The 16,809-nt window shown below is 42.5% G+C and overlaps 1 protein-coding gene across 1 annotated transcript in view; it reads right to left on the reverse strand.

Moving 5' to 3' along the window:
• LOC135500220 (potassium/sodium hyperpolarization-activated cyclic nucleotide-gated channel 3-like) overlaps positions 1-16,809 on the reverse strand; it is a 72,087-nt gene that overhangs the window by 24,395 nt on the left and 30,883 nt on the right. The window contains exon 3 of the mRNA XM_064791520.1: positions 7,838-8,001. Coding sequence (XP_064647590.1) covers positions 7,838-8,001 — 164 coding nt within the window. The remainder of the gene's footprint in view (positions 1-7,837; positions 8,002-16,809) is intronic.

Raw genomic sequence — 16,809 nt, forward strand, 5'->3', positions numbered from 1 at the left:
CCTATTATAGTTACGAAATTTTTGCTCGGTGTTCGTCGTTTGATAAGTTGTTCATAAATTGCTCTTTATCAGAGACCCCCGATGGACCTCGGTTTTTCAACAAATAGGGCTAACTGGGATGGATTTCGGGTGAGGCTGGGACTAAAAATGCGAGTTGTTCATTGTAGCGACTGGAATGGCATGTTAGTACAGGAAGCCCGCTATCACCTCACACCAACCATGATTGAAAAGTATGAGATATGGCAATATTGCTAATAGTATTCGCTGATCATTACCGAAGGCCACCATACAGCTGCCACATTGCCGGTCTTCTATCAAGTCGGCGATGTCAATATTATAACACAACCAATCAGCCGTCGATTGGAGCATGTTCCCTGACCACCGTTGAAATCACCTAAATGGGATGGAACTGATGTTCACCTTCTAATAGTGATATTATTAGCGAAGGCTGGGGCTCATCAGGGCTTCGTAATGCGCCTAATGAAGGGATCCGCCTCCACCTGGGGATTATCCTGCATTCGAGCGGACGTGTGACATTGGGAAGGATGAGACCGGATACTAAAGCCATTGACCAGGTGGACACAGAATCTCACACTTGCAAATGATAGTGTGGTTCAGAGTTTATCGAACTGTTATGCTAACGCAGAAAAAGATTACATGGCGTCATGGAACAGAATCACGTAAAAAACTTCATATGAGCACTTGTGATAGACAATTATCATCGTAAAGGTGTTTTCAACCATGATAAGTTTTCACTGTTATTCGCGAAATCCACGAGATAGGCCACAAAAGAATTTGCGTCTTAAAGTATTCTAAGAGTTGTAAATGAAGCAGAAATGTAGATCAATAAACTATAAATCAAGCAAAAACAGCCAAAGAAATGGCTCTTGGATCGTCCGTATTTGTAGCAAACTAACTAAAGAACGGAGATTCACTAATTTCATGCTGGAAGACTGAGTGTAGCTGATAAAGAATAATGATCTGCTGTTTAGCCCAAGCCCGCCGCTTTGGCGTCGATCGTACAGGAAGTCTAGCGTCTCCTCCAGACATGAGGATACGAAATCGAATCGATATATCCAATAGCTTCAGATCTCTCTACTCGAGAGACAGCACATCAACAGGCGGTAGCGAGCGCTGAACAGATGATGCCAATAGCATAGGTGAAACCGAATAATATGCAGCGATTGTTTAGGAGGTTCATAAAATATCGAATCATTCTCACTGGCATCATTGGTGATCGCCTCCATCATGTCCATCGCCTTCATTGCCTTTCACGCCGCCCTTCTCCGTCTCTATGACGTACCTTCCTTCTGTTCACGCTAGTCTTATCAAGGGACTACTGTTGACGAGTGCATTCAGTACTGCTGAGGTTCATGATGTATTGAGACAGTGTTCCTTGAAGTTCTAAAGCCATGATCCTTCATAGCATTTTTTTTATGTTGACATTTGTCGTGCTATATAATACTCCTCATATCCACGTATTATATTGGTTCATCAAACCGCCCACGGTAGATCAATACGAGCACACAACATTGCGGAGCCTTTTTTCACCATTTATGAAAAAGCTCGTGCAACACAGGCGTCAAGAGAAGAAGCCTTGGCCTACACATGTGTAATAACAGCCGTGCTCGCCTGTCACTTTTCTTGTTTCATCCTCTTTGTTCAGCTAATTAAGGTTTCACATGGTTTGTTCTTAGAAATGCGGCAGTGCGGGGTAGCTCTGTTTCTGTTCCCATATTTTGTTGCAATGATTCTGGCTCTGACCAGGCTTCCACTCGGTCAGTCATCAAGGGATGGACTGTCCTCCAGGATGTGCTCAGGGGTTTTAACAGACTTGTCAAATCCGGTCCTTTTGTAGGACAGGAGTTTGCCTGTTTGAGAGCAGCCTTGTTCTACGGCCGGCGGGACCTAATCTCCCAGATTAGATTGCGGGTTCATTGCTCATCAGCACTTCAAAGATTCGTATTCTGATCGGATGGCGCGGTGACGACTTCCAGAATCTCTGTTACATGAGGGAAGCGAGAAGGCACGCGTGAATATGTCCTATAACTGACGAAGGTCACCTATCATTGATATATAGCGTTCGATTCGGTTGACTGAAGTGTATCATTAAGTTGACAAAAGAGTATCATCAAAATATTCAATATATATTCAAGGTAAACGCACTATGTAGCTCACTAATGATGATAAACTAGTGATATTATGCGATCAGTATCAGTATACACAGCGGGCTATGTACTGTTTTCACACGTATACCAAAGCCAGCCTAGTATAGAACTGCCACCACCAGACCCCGTTAATTGCGTCCTTATTAGACCACCTAATGTACCTTTATGCCACGGGTCTAAAAAAGGAAGACAACGATGTACAGTAATTGCTTGTAGAAGCATACTTCGCATATGTGTTTTAACCATCTTTCGACCTATATAATCAAATGTACAGATGCGCACTCAATGTGCATGCTACTTTCTTAAGGATGATGTGGAATGCGGACTCAATGCTAATTGACGATAATGACGTCGCTCTTGACATTGACGTGCACTGAACAATGCACAGGCGTGATATACCGCCAGCCTTTTGTTGTCATTGCCGAGGATAAGCCCAAATCGATCTCACCCACGCTTAGCCAATACATCAACCTATCGAAAATGTATTTATCTGGGCCAATTATTCAAATGTTTGCACATTGGTATTTTGCCAAAGGAGAGGGCAATGCTATTAGCAATGTGAAAGCCATGGGAGCTTTTCCTATCAATTGATTCTGTTGTGAAAGAATTGGATGACCGATTCGATCCTCTTTGTGACGATTCCTACATGCTGACCACGTGTTCACACCCTAGGGAACGCGACCATCACTAACTAAGTCACAGATTGAACGAATAACACAATCATTCCTCTGGTAATGAGAGCGGAGTATTATTACAATCCACCATAGCTTCTTTTTCTCTGCTGATAGTTTTGCGACATGTCCAAGCATCATGCACACACATCCGCGTTCAGGCAGGTACTTCCTTTCTTCTCCTAATCAAGCCACAAGCTCTACTTATCGTTCCCATTTTCTCCGGTCACATCGTTTTTCTCTCTCAAAGCACCATGATTACAGTCGTGGCTGCATCCTGATTATCATCCCGTCTCTGGTCAAGGAATCCGGGTGTGTTTTATTGGATGGTTAAAAAATAAGATGACTCGATCGCCATTGGTCCCGCGGCGGTAGGCTGTGGAAACTATTGCAATGTGTGTGTTTCACAGCGGATCATTGCGACCGCGATCAGACTCGTCGCACGGCTGCAATGCGGGAGGTGTACAATGTATTCTATGATATATGCACAGACAAAGCCTGTGAGCTAGAATTGTTTTTGAATTTCTGCATAAAACTATCGTTAGCATATTTCGACCAAACAATTAGTTTTATGTCTTGTAGGAAAAAGTGTGTTATCCATCACTTGAAGAATTCGCACATCCATTCAACACTTTCTTTCCATGTTATACGCAACGGAATAGACAAAGAGCAAAGGCTCTCGTTGCTGCTCACGGCCATGATAATCTTTAATTACCAGACGGACACAACACCGTACACCAAACACTCCTTTAAATTGACAGAGGAATTGATGAATGGATCAGATCAAGTCGGGTACATCTGCCTGTTGTGCAAGATAATTGATTTAGAGCATAAATCAATATTCTTTCAATGAAAGTTGATTGAAAAATTTAAGAAAAAAACCTACATGAATAAAATGATAATTTATTAGCAAGTTTAATTTGGTAAATGCAGTGGCGTGCAAAGAAAACTTTAAAAATTTTAAAAATGGGAATATGCCAAATCATGCAGAACACGAAGCTGATTTAAAGATTAATGTCCATGAGATGTGATATGCGCTTTCTACTCTGTGGTGAACGTCTTGGTTTCATTTAGGCCGAGTAAAACGGAAAGAAACAATCTAATATGACATTTTCACCTGGTCTGTGATTGGTCATGGAATGCATTAAGCTAGTGAGAAATATACGGCAGGAAATCTTAGTTTTGACGTTGGTATACACAATACCAGCTTCTCCCTACTGGAGACAAAAAAGTCACCCAACAATCACAGACGTGTTATGCTTTTGATCACACGACTGAGGCAGCTGGGAGGAAACCTCTGTTCTTCTTTTTTCCTGTTAGAGCGTGGTCTCGCTCTGGGTAATCACCCACAAGATTCACCAATAAGCGTTTTTGTCGCATCTTATTTCTGCTTCGTCCCCATCTGCCACGTACATCTAGGGCTGATTAACTACAAATCGAGTCGTAGCCTTCATAAAAACACCCATAAAATGACTAATGGGTATTGGCATTACCACTCACAAGCAGGAGAACGCACCTAGATGCTTATGAATTACCGAGATGGCTTGCGAGCGTCGCAATCGGTAGCAAAGCTCCGTAAAGGTGTTCACGCCAAATCAAGTGGCCCTGTAGGTAGTGGGAATGGATCTCTGCGCCACTCTTGCCTCGTCAGCTCAGCTTGAGATTCCATTGAACACTCAGAGATGCTTACGGCCATAAACGGCTCACCCTTATAATGCGATCTTCACCCTTATAATGCCAATTTCACATAGCTGATATTATACATACTACAAGATGTTCTTAGTATTCAGATGACACATACATTCATCTCTCGATATAGAGTTTCATTGACATTTTCTTGTTATTTTCTTCTGATTAATATGAAAATACTAAAATCATGCATATTGATATCAAATAATCCCGATGCTTTCTTTTCTCATGGGCAGCAGTAGCGCTGTTGTATTAAAATGGCTTCGGTTACTATTCTAGTGGCAAGCTATTCCAACGCTATAGCCACTTCACGTGCCTAATAACTTGAAGATGAAAGATTTCCTTGGGCTATTCTGTAGGAAAGGTCCTCATCTCCCCATTATACTGCCAGTGTCGCCACTGGCCTCATATTTGTCTCCAAATGATGTAGCATCGTGTGATCAACTTCAACCATGAAGACGGGTTTCAGTCATTGATGAGTAAATTCACTCGTTTGTTAGCCCGATAGCTGTTTGTATGCCCTATGGACCAAGTGTCGTTCCCTTGTATGGTGACGGATTACGGTATGGCTTTTATAGAGACCAGTGCCCTTCAATAACACAGAGATTAAAAACGCATACGAGAATCTATTGCCCCTGGGACACGTTTTCGTTTCAAACTGTCACACCGGACTTTTACAACTGGAGATTGTCCTCTACAGACTCGTGACATTCAATACCTGCAACAGGAGTACCATCCTCATTCGTTTAGGCCTTGGCCAGAAGGGAACCAGACCGGGCTGGACTTTACCAGATAGACAAGAAGGAGTTGCAGAACATCAGATCGTCCGATTGCGATTTACAGGATATCACCATCATTTATACATTCCTCGGAAAGGAAGCAATTTCTTGATGAAAATAGACGGTTCTTCTTCGGAAATTATCGTCGCCGAGTTCCGCAGACACTTCTCTAATAAGGATTGCAGCGCCAGTAGATGGTCATGTAGCGTAGCTCGGTTACAGGAACCCATTTTCTGCTCCAACGAAGATGTGCTGGTCATTTCGATAGGAGCTGTAAGGATAGTGTCAACGCCTGAGAATCCGACAGATATCACGCTCTGGTCCGGAACCAGATTAGACTAGCCCAAGAGCAGGGACAAGCATGTTGATAGGCCGTATCCCCATTGTGGGTTTTCGTTGTATGAAGAGTAAAGATTACCCCAGTGTGCATGGATTGTAAAAAGCATCGCCAATGCGTCATGTCACGAGTTTACAGGAAGAAATGTCTTTCGTTGGCACAATGAAAATAACCCCGCTTCGGCCACCAAATGACCAGATATTGCTGCGTCATAAAGGTTGGGGAACATAAGTGGTGTCTCTTCAATATTAGCGACGGATGTTTTGCCGTATTGCCTTTTTTTTACACAATTGGCATTTCCGAGCGTCGGCAAATCCTCTGCCTGTATGTAAGTGCTTTCAGGGGGAATGTCATTTCATAGAGATAGTTTAGAAATAATTCTATTGCTTGACTGTATTTTCATAGCTGGTGGCTACTACTCAAGTACCGTGTGCAGTCCGTCTGAATTTGTTATCATCAGCCCAACCCATATTACATGGGCGAACGACTTCTTTAGCGATCAACTAATAGATGATAGAACGCCATCAGGGAAGAATAAAATCTAGTCAATGCTTTATGACTGGGAGCTATTGGACATACACATATTTCTATCATTGCCAATGAAATCATATAGGTAATGAGCCTTCCATATTGCTGAAGGACACAAATCTTCAATCTGATAATCACCGCGACAAATGGAATATTGGACATTAATGTAAAGATTATTGGCAAGGGAAGATGCCAATATCCATTTGACATGCGATTTCAGTCGGTGAGACACGTGTCGGAGGTAATCAGACCAAACATAGAGAACTGCAGCGTTCGGGATAGAGTCATGGGCTTTCTTGGATATAGCAAGAGACAGTCGCATAAAACTGCTTAATAACATGTGACAAGGGCTTATGACAACAGCTATCGCTGAAAAAGCTAAAATAGGGTGCACTTCGTTTTTTTTAAAGAGGGCTAAAAGCAGCTGCCAATTCATTACATCCAATGCGGGATTGTTTGACGGAGCCATAAAGAATCTTCCAAGTATGAGTAAATCTGATGTACTACAAGAGAGAATGGACACTCGCGGGTATTGGTCACTTGGCCAACGATTGGCTCCTGCCAATAGTTTCACTACAAAGCTGAACAAACTGAACTACCCACCCGAAGATCACTTCGGAAACGTTCGCAAATGTTTGTTATTGCTCACAAAGGAACCAGCTTCAGACCCGCTACACTATCGCCAAATTTGCACGTCACTACACTAACTGGGGGAGTCCTGGACAAAAAGGTTCAAAATACAAGTCTCTCCGTATTGCAACTACAATGAATCTTCTTGGGTGAGGCCAACACGACCTTTTCTTAAATCCTTACCAATGTATCAAAATCTAAAGCCTGTTGCAGCTGGACCTTAATCCCAATACAGCTGCTCGTTCTCATGTGTTCCGTGCCTGTCAGTCGTTACAAGCCTTTCAAGCACCAACAGACAACAGACATATACCGGCTTCTTTGTTCATCATTGATTTTCAAATCACCTTGGCTGAATCCAAATTAAAATTGAATCAAAGCAAAACTTTGCTTCTGTCTCCTTCAAACTTGGAATTTAATAAATCCTACTTATGTGTCTATAATTTAGAACGATTGACTTGTTTCACAAGCGAGAATTTAAATTGAAAACCACAAAGAAAACTCCCCGCGACATGGCGGGTGTTCAAAGGAGGTATTCAGTGGCAATTATTTCTTCCCGTGGAGATATTCAGGTGACAGTATGAGAAATGAGAAATGTAAAATATGATATGCTGAAGAATACGTTATAGTCTCGTAGGTACTCGAGCAAGGTTTGTTTCAAATCAAAATAGATAGTTTGGTGGATACGTCCGCAGTTCTTTTGTATCTTGTATTTCTGCGACAGAAGGCCTATTACCCTAATCAACTGTGGACGAAATGTTATTCCTCTTGATGATACAAGTAGTTGTTATAAGGGCAAATATGGCAGAACCAGACCGAGCGAATCTGTCGTTTTGGTTTAGGACATCACCCAAGAAGAAGTTCATTTCTGTTATTCAAGGCGGCCGCACCGTGGCCTCATATCATCCCTGGTTTGGAACCACAGGGAAATAACTGGACACAACTTGAGTGAGAGTCGTCCCAAATCATTGCGCCTCCGCCTATTTCTGATTGGCGCGTGTTTTTACCAGGCTGAGTGAGAGTGAGGAAAGGACTTACCTGTCCGGAAGTTGATGATTAGATCAATAAGGAAGACCGTATCGGAGACACAGTTGAATACTATCCAGTGTGTGCTCAGGTCGTCGTTGAAGAACGAGATGGCCACTGGTAAGATGATGAGGTTCGCAATCAATAGCATGAGCATGAAGAAATCCCAGTAAAACCTGAAAAATAACACAGAAATTTCACAATGATTTTGAGCTTATCTAACAATGCGATGAAGTAAAAGTGTACAAGCTCTGTGAAAAGAAACGTTATTACGCCAATACCATGCACCTCATTTCTTTTCTATTCAATGATAAGCCAAGTAGGCCTACGAGGTAAACAACATCTGATACTCCAAACCAGTATTTCTGGAAAGCCTAAAGCACTGAATACATGTATTGCAAAGGGCGTTTCAGTACACATAGGTGGTTAAGTCCTGATACCCGCCTCGTAAAGCTGAACTCTTTACGAGGCAGACAGTAGCTTCATTGACTTCGTCGCTCCCGTCCGTCTCATCCAACCGGAAAACCACTTAACTTACTGCCAATCGGTTAATTTAAGACATTTGTCTCAGCCCATTATCTCCCAAGTAACAGCTTTCCTGTTTCTTTTAAAGCAGGACAACCGATGAAATATTATTAGCATCATTAATGAAATGACATGACATCGGTCGTAATTCACAGCTTTGCCTGGGAGTAACGCTGTTGTCTAGTAGGCCTATAGGGTTTATAGCCCTCGCCTTTCAAGACGATCTCTGCAAGTTCTCTCCTCCCCATCACCGCGAAGATACACGTTGATCACGTCCCGCCACCCATATTGTATTACAAAGTGAATTCCCCAATCTGATTTCAGCGCTAGATTGACCGTCCATAATAATTACCAGCTTGCCTGGAGCGGGTGCGAGCGCAAAAACTAGCTGGCTTTGTAATGTAAGATAGGTTGGTGAACGCATTGACAGCCATTACAGACAGTTATTGGCTGATGAGGAGACTAACACCCTTTATAATATGCCGCTTAACGGCAAGATATTGAAATACTGTCTGTCACCCTGCAAACATATGGTTGATGTCGGGGTTTATATAAATTATATTAAAGAAGGTTACCGGACAGGATCGAAAGGGGCCACCACTCAATTTTGCACGTTCACTTATGAATCAACTTTCCAATGATCACCCCTGATGGTAAAATATCAACAAATCCCTCAAGATACCCTAGTTGACATCTCACAATTTGCCATCCAAATATGTTTTACTGACGGAGTTGTCACCCAATCGACACGCAACTTCCATATTTGATTGCGGCGCACTAAAAAAAACTGGTAATATATGTTGCAATATTGGTTTCCGCGCAAACACACCGACAGAAAGACAATACCTCATAATTCTATCAATCTTCTTTATCAAAGATTAGTTGTGGAATATAATACTGAATAAAAAGTGCTGAGGGGATATCTGTATTCAAGCACTAATTGGTATGCGATACAATGCTCGTGAAGAGCAAAGGCACGTTCGGCGAATTTTTTCACTAGAGACATTTTAATTGCTCGCCCGGGGTGGCATTGTCTTCGATCTGGGATGGAAGTATGATGCTGAGAAAAGAAGAGAATAAATCGTGATATCAAAAGCACAAATATAGTAAATTTGTGGTGGGAGTTGTAAAGATGGTGTATAGGAACGAGCGTTGTCATCTCTTTCAAGTTCGATTTGTTATATACATGTAGTGGTAAATACGTGTAGCGCAGCAAAGGAACAATTGCTGACACCCGTCAAAACTTTATGTCGTCTCCAGCTTTGTCATTTTGGTTAAGTTAGGGACCTTATATGAAACACTGACATCTGAATGGACTATTAGAATGTTGTTTTTATCATCGTCATCATCACTGTCATCAAGTATAAGGAATCCTCATCTCAGATTAGGCCTTTGCCTTTAGACAGTAGACCTGTTCTTAAAACCTTCTGAACACCTTTATCTCAAAAGGAATGCAAGAGTCCTCCGCAGTTTAATGCTTCATAGAAGTTGCACCAATGTACAGCTAATGAACCCCATGAGGTGTAATTAGCACTACATAAACATAAACAGGAGTACGCCATCATCGTTCTGCTTGGAGATTGGGATTTCTTCCTAACTGCGTCTCAAGTTTCAGCCGTGCACGCAGACACTATTTTATGGTCCGTATCATGGAATCAATGTTCGTGATTAGGACTGAAAATGGTTTAAGTAGAAACGAATCGATGGCTATCATTTCCTTCTATTGAGTAGAAGTGGTTCACATTTAGAGGAATTCAACCCAAGTCACTCTTAATGGCAAAAGTCAGTTTCCATAGCAACGGCAACTAAAAAGCCCACATTGCTTTTTAGTCGAAATTGCATTAAAGATGAGATCAGAGATAAAGCCGGTGCTCATCCTCGGCATAATAGATAAGAGTGGCCGGACATGTTTTGAAAACCTCGACAGGGTTGTCAAAGTCGCTAGGATCGAACATGCACTGGCGTCAGCCAGCTTTACATTTGTCTTCACATTACTGAACTAAGGGACTAACGAAAAAAGGAAATTGATAAGAAAATTAACTTATCTTCTTTTCATTTTCCTAAACTCAAATAAGCTCATTATAGTCATGAGATAAGGTCAACTGCTGTTAGTAAAACGAGTCGTTTAGAAAACTTTACATCAGCTCAGAAATTAATTTCCACAGAATTAAAATGAAATGGACGCGCTTGCCCTTTATTCCTGGGTTCACTCACCCTATGCTGGACAATCCGTAGGATGATTGAGATGGAAAGTATTACCAAACTCTTCTAATTGAACTGCTTGACATAGATAAAACGCCTTAGGCATAATTACTGTAGACTTATTTTTGATATCATATTAGTAATCATCTTTAACGACCACGCACATATCATTATCTCAATGGTTCACAGGCATGACCTTACGTATACCTTAACGAGTTCACCTTGAAACTTTCCTACGCGTATCGATTCATATCATTCCCGATATAGGTATTGGTTTTGAAGGTGGTGCTTAAGTTATAAAGTAATTGGAAAACACATCACATCTCTGACTGAATCACTTGCGTACTTGATATGAATCACATTTTCAAGGTTAAGCGAAACCTCTAAATAAAAACAAAATTGTAAAAAGTCTCATTTTTTCCGCGTGTTTATAAACACAGCGGAACTGGTTGGGCGAGTGTTGGTGAGAGGGTCTTATAATAGTGGCCTGTGTTACATTATGATCGTCACCTTTGTTAATGATGGGAGTTGGGTGACTGGTTACTCTAACTCAACAATGAATCAAACAACGAGACAGTGTGAGGCTAACCATAACCTTGGACCGGTGATGTTGCTGATTTCGAAAAGAAATCCCCTGACCACAGAAAGGAGTGGTTTGATGTAATACTAGTATTTTCTTCCAGATTCGGAGGAAGGCTGATTGATAATAAGCCGCAGACAGGTAGTTGCTCCAGTGCTGGCCTTGAATGGTCATACCCCGGTAAGTGAATCTCCTTCTAAACGAATCAAGTGCCACATAGAATCTTGAGAGGCAAAGTAATGGTGCTTGATGCTCACTCTTCGGTGTCTGGTTCAGGTAAAATTTGACGTATTCCTCATGGATAGAGTCAAGGCGCATTCGCGTACACATCACGTAATGTCTCACCAATAAGTTATGGAAAATAGTCATCAAAATGCAAAGCAGTTTCTGGTTGATCGCGAGGAGATTGTGACAGATTATTGCTGTTCGATGTGTCTGATTTTGTCATTGAATGCAGGGAAATATAGGACATCAGTTGGCAATTTGCTTCTAAAAAAAGAACCAAATGGTCTCCCAACTCCAGCTGAAAGCTTCACTTCTACAGCGACAGCACTTACACTCTTCTTAGCAAGTGTGTTTCAGACTGATAATACATAACTGACGATTGATGCCGGCTTGTTCCTCATCCGAATATCATATTTCATTATTGAAGAGAGTCGTCTGTCAATAGAATGGCTACCAGCCGTGACAATATCGAAAAGCGTTTCGAAATCAAACCTCCCTCCGGCTACCTGATCCGAGTCGATAGTTCGAACAAACACCTGTCTTACATATCCTCTCAATCAGCGCACTGATAAGAGAACATCAGACTGCTATAGAGAACACGGCCCGTTCCCTGAGGGCCATGTCCTCCATAAGAATGTTTGCAGACTGAACTCAAGTCGAGCTTACAGTCTTCAAACACGAAGAAGATTGCCATCATCTCGACAAAGCGAGACCACATAACACGTGAATTGTGTTCTTGTGAACGGAATATCTTTCAATCAAGCAATCTATTGCGGGTTATTTGTCCTTACGGTTCACTCCAAGAAAGGCTCGTGTTTCCCTATGGACCATATCACGAATGTTTCCATTCTACAGCTGCGTGCTGATCTTGCAAACCGACTACCAAATCGCATTGCAACGGACAACTTTTTCGCATAAATTGTGATTGTCGTGGATATTGGGTAGCCGAGAATGTTTTTAATCTCAGGCCGGATTCTGGAATAACACAGTCTGGAATTAAGTTTATGGGCATTCAGTGACCATGAGTGACCATCAGCAAAGTCTTTGACCATTAGTACAGACAATATCAATTGTGATATTCTCCTGTGGAGCTTTAGAAGCTTCTCGTTCATGAAACCGTATACCTCGTCGACCTATCACTTAGGTCCAGTTCGAACATCCCTTCTATCATGATATTGTCGTTAGTAATACAGCGGCTGGTGGTCACAGAGCAGCCGCTTCCAGATGACCATTTCAAGCGGTTCCCAAGGCACTGTTGGTATATCTCATCATCAATATGATCAGTCGCTTACCAATCCCATGGCTTCATGGCTCGCCAGGCAACCATACCGCAAGAGACTTATTCGCCGACGGCGGGCAGGTGGCAGCCAAGTACCACATACTCGAATCATGCTTCAATTAATCATTTAAAGGAAAACGCGACGTTAACGTTCTTTGGATGTATTCAAGAGGACCACCAGTCATTGAAGAGGCTTTCGCCAATCTTTACTTTGTTTGGGTATGAGATCGATTGCCTTCTGGTTATCTGTACTCGAATTAGTGAATCATGGTGCGTAATGAGTACGTCTGGACTCAGGGTTAGAAGCCAGTTCTAATACAAAATATCCAGGAATTCTGTTCATCATTTTTTCTTAACTTCATATTTTCAAATTTGTGGGAAACACGGTCCGTCCGATGGGGAGCGCCGAAGGGGTCAGCTTGATAATTCTCTGGTGCCCAAAGTAAGATAGGACATAATGGAATGCCCTGATGTCATTAAGACTACAAGGTGCTGATTACACCTTATCCTTGGGGGAACCTTTGTGCGATGAAGAGGCTGAGCGCGTATTGATTAGTTCATCCTCTCCCCATATCAAAAAGAGCGGCCAAATGGAAAATCCCATTATTTCCTATTTCCCTTCGAATTCCATCAAACGTTCAGCATTTAACACTTTGAAATAGTGGTAAGCTTGAAAGTAGACCAGCAATTATTTACATGTATGATCCACTTGCAATAGCATCATTTTCACTTGGCCTGCAGAGACGACAATGTACCACAAACTACTGGTATAGGACTTACTCAAAAGAATTTCCAGCCTCTAAATAAGCCTCTGGCCACCAGAGAAAAAAGAAGACTATAAGATTGAAAGCGACTGTCGAGATATCCACATTCTTGTTTACCGGCAAAGGTGATGTGGAAGAAATTATCAATGGGTAACTTCCCAGATGATCAAGTATGTCCAGGTTATAAGATGTGGCCCTTCAGCGACATACAGCGTGTTGTCAGTTAGCTGTTTGGTGTTGATGAATGAGCATGTTGAACCTCAGGGACCTGGCATTACTATCCAGGAGACACGCACATGACAAAAGATCTAATCAACCAGCGGCAGGAGATCGGAACTACCGACCATGAGCCAAACTTAACGGGCGCTAGATGAGGGAGATATCATGCGTATAGAATCCAAAATGTAAATGAAATGTTGACAAGAACATTCTCCGATTAAACTTGTATACTGTCGCTTGATGAGGACAGAAATAGAGCAAATGTTGGTCGTTCAGATGGGATAGAATGGATTCGCCCGCGACATTCTATCAAGATGACAGGAGGGATGAGCAAGTCAGGAAGGTTCGAGACCTCTTCCGGCAATGGCATCGTCCAAAATGATTGGAGGGATGAGCAAGTCAGGAAGGTTCGGGACCTCTTCCGGCAATGGCAAAGTCCAGAATGATTGGGGGCCGCATATGTTTCAGAGTCTCGCTAAGTAGCACTGTATACTCTCCAGTCATCAGTTTTGTATTCATTGAGAGTCGTCTCGTTATCCGTCCTGTCCAGCAGTGTACAAATATGTGTCTGGATGTTGCCATTCGAATAATGGCGTGTTCCAGGCAAACAGTCATTATTTCGGGATCAGAGGGCGTCGGTCGGCGAGTGTTTCTTCATCAGCACTCAATGAGATTTCTTGGACTTCTGTTCTTGCCAAACCACGTCACAATGTCGACACGGGACAGGGTTCCACACGCAATACAAAGACCCAGCTTTAATAAGAAAAAAATGCTTCCTCTGAGCTGCTTACTTCCCAGAGTAATCTCGAATCTAGGGAAACCAGTTTTGTCTTGACTTACAACTATGCAAGATGCTTGAAAGAAAGCAAGATTCCTTCCTTTTCAGTTTCGCTTGATAGCTTTGTTCGCAAATGTAATGATAAAGCTTGAGCTGAAATAGACAAAAGATATTGGAAACATGATGCACTTCACCTTAACCTTATCAAAGGAAGCTTTCATCATTATTTCGAAATAGCCGCTGACAGGTTTTAGTCCCCGTCACGACTAGAAACACAATCAAAACCACCACTACTCAGAGCAGCTGTCAACACTTTCCTCACGGTGTCCCTGCAGCTTAGTCGACAGAAGGGAAATATTGAGTCAGTAGCGTGTGTGCAAACCCTGTTCATTATTTGGTCTTCAGACAGTATTTAGGCCCTTTGTAATGTTGAGAGAAACCGGGCGACCAGGAGGAAACCAACTCTGTCGAAGAGAGTCACCCCCTCTGTCACATGATGATACCGGAAATGAACTCGGGACCTCAGAGGTGACAGGCGCAAATCGGTGGTAGATGATCGGTTGCCATGGTAGGCAGTCTGACCTATCAGTGGACAAATAGGCATTATGAGCACTAAGAGGCACTCGGCAATAAATCCTAATTGGTCGCCGACGAAAGCCTCAATTCCTTAAGCAAAGGTGTCGATTGCAGCTGACTTGCGGAATCCAGCCCGGGGCGCAAGCTGTTAGTACCCTGGGATCTGAGCAGAGTTCAAATAGGCTGGCTAATGATGCTTTGGTGAATGGCATCGTAAGAGTTCGGCCCCGCAAGTCAACCCAACCGTAAAACAGCGGATGTCTAAAAGAAAATCGATGCAAATGAGAGAGTTGGTATGGTCAATGCGTTTCGTCACGAAACTACAGACATCATTCTAATTTAGCCAGAGAATGGACGTCAGCCTCCCAAGCCCTAATTTACTACTTTAAGCTGATGGGCTAGCTGCCACGCAGTTAGCTTCTTATAGCTCTACTTATCGCCTTGCCACATATGGTGTATGATGTGAGTGACTGAAGCTGCCGTCATTTGCCGTCTACAAGACCGTAAACTAACCTCTTATAAGAGGGTATTTTATCCAAGAAGTGGTCATACGTTCCGACGAAACTGTTTATTAGCAAAAGTTCTAGAATCATCAATCAGTTAATCATTTTCCTATAGCCATCAAATTCGCGATATAAGGTTTCCGTGAGCTCAGAAAAATCAGAAAACGGCAATCGTGGACGGCTTGAAAAGCACATGCCGGCCGATAAGTATCTCGGAAAGCTATCACTGGTCTCATTGATCCCATCGACTCGTATAACTCCTAAGGCACATTTGCCATGGTCTTTATCGCTGGAACACTAGCTGCTTTTGATGGCTCGAAGCTCTTGGTGTTCTAAGAATCAAGCCGATATGAGAGATTGATCGAAGAAGATCAGACACTGAAAGCCCTCTGAATAGACAGCCTGATTGCCTAGGGCTTTTCCGTAGGAATTGATAGATACCTGTTGGATCGGGGAGGATCTTGCCAGGTACAGTTCTGACCTTAAGGAATGATTCCTGCCAAGCTTAACAATACATTCTGCAGGGGATCGTGTCAAGAGGTTAAAGGCACGAAATAGGACCATTGAGGCAAAATTACAATGATGACGGTGAATATCGCGACCGAGGTGTGAGTGTAACTCGCTGATCTACTAATGATATCCAGAATATGTACTGCAAGTTTATCTATATGGAAAACTACTTCGATGCGGAAGAAAATGAGCCAAATAACCGGTTGTGCCATGACTGTTTGGTTTCAAGATGACATGAGATTCATCAGGTGGCCTTGTATTATCGTTAACTTTCTATTTAAAGAAACAAGTTAACGATCATATATGATAAAAACAATCGCTGACCTTTTATGCTTTTACGCCGACAAGGTTGGTACACTTGATCATGACAACGTTATCATTTCTATCCTTCTCGGGTTTCTCTTCTGGTGGATCTTCATAAGGGATGCGTGTGACATGTCTGTCGCCACCCAAAACATGAAGCACCCATATAGCTATAATGGATATGTTTGTTGAAGTAAGCAGATCAGAGCTGCAATGCTCTTCATCACAGTAGTCACAGCGACCAGGAACCTCGGAACGGATATCAGATCGCAAACAGCTACTCTGGGCTTGTGTTTGGCTGAGCATTCTAGTCGAGCCCAAAATACCCCGCCTGGTTGATTGAGTAATACTTTACAATCATCACCCTGCAGGCGTTAAACATCGATTCATGAAATAACACTATTTATTGCAAGCACGAAAGTTGGGGAAGAATCCTGTTGATTCGTATAGCTTAGGTATTAGAAACTATGAAGAAAGCACAGCATCCTTGAATAAGTTATATCCAAAGAGCCATGGACTA

The sequence above is a fragment of the Lineus longissimus genome, chromosome 2 (assembly GCF_910592395.1).
Source record: "Lineus longissimus chromosome 2, tnLinLong1.2, whole genome shotgun sequence".
NCBI lineage: Eukaryota > Metazoa > Nemertea > Pilidiophora > Heteronemertea > Lineidae > Lineus > Lineus longissimus.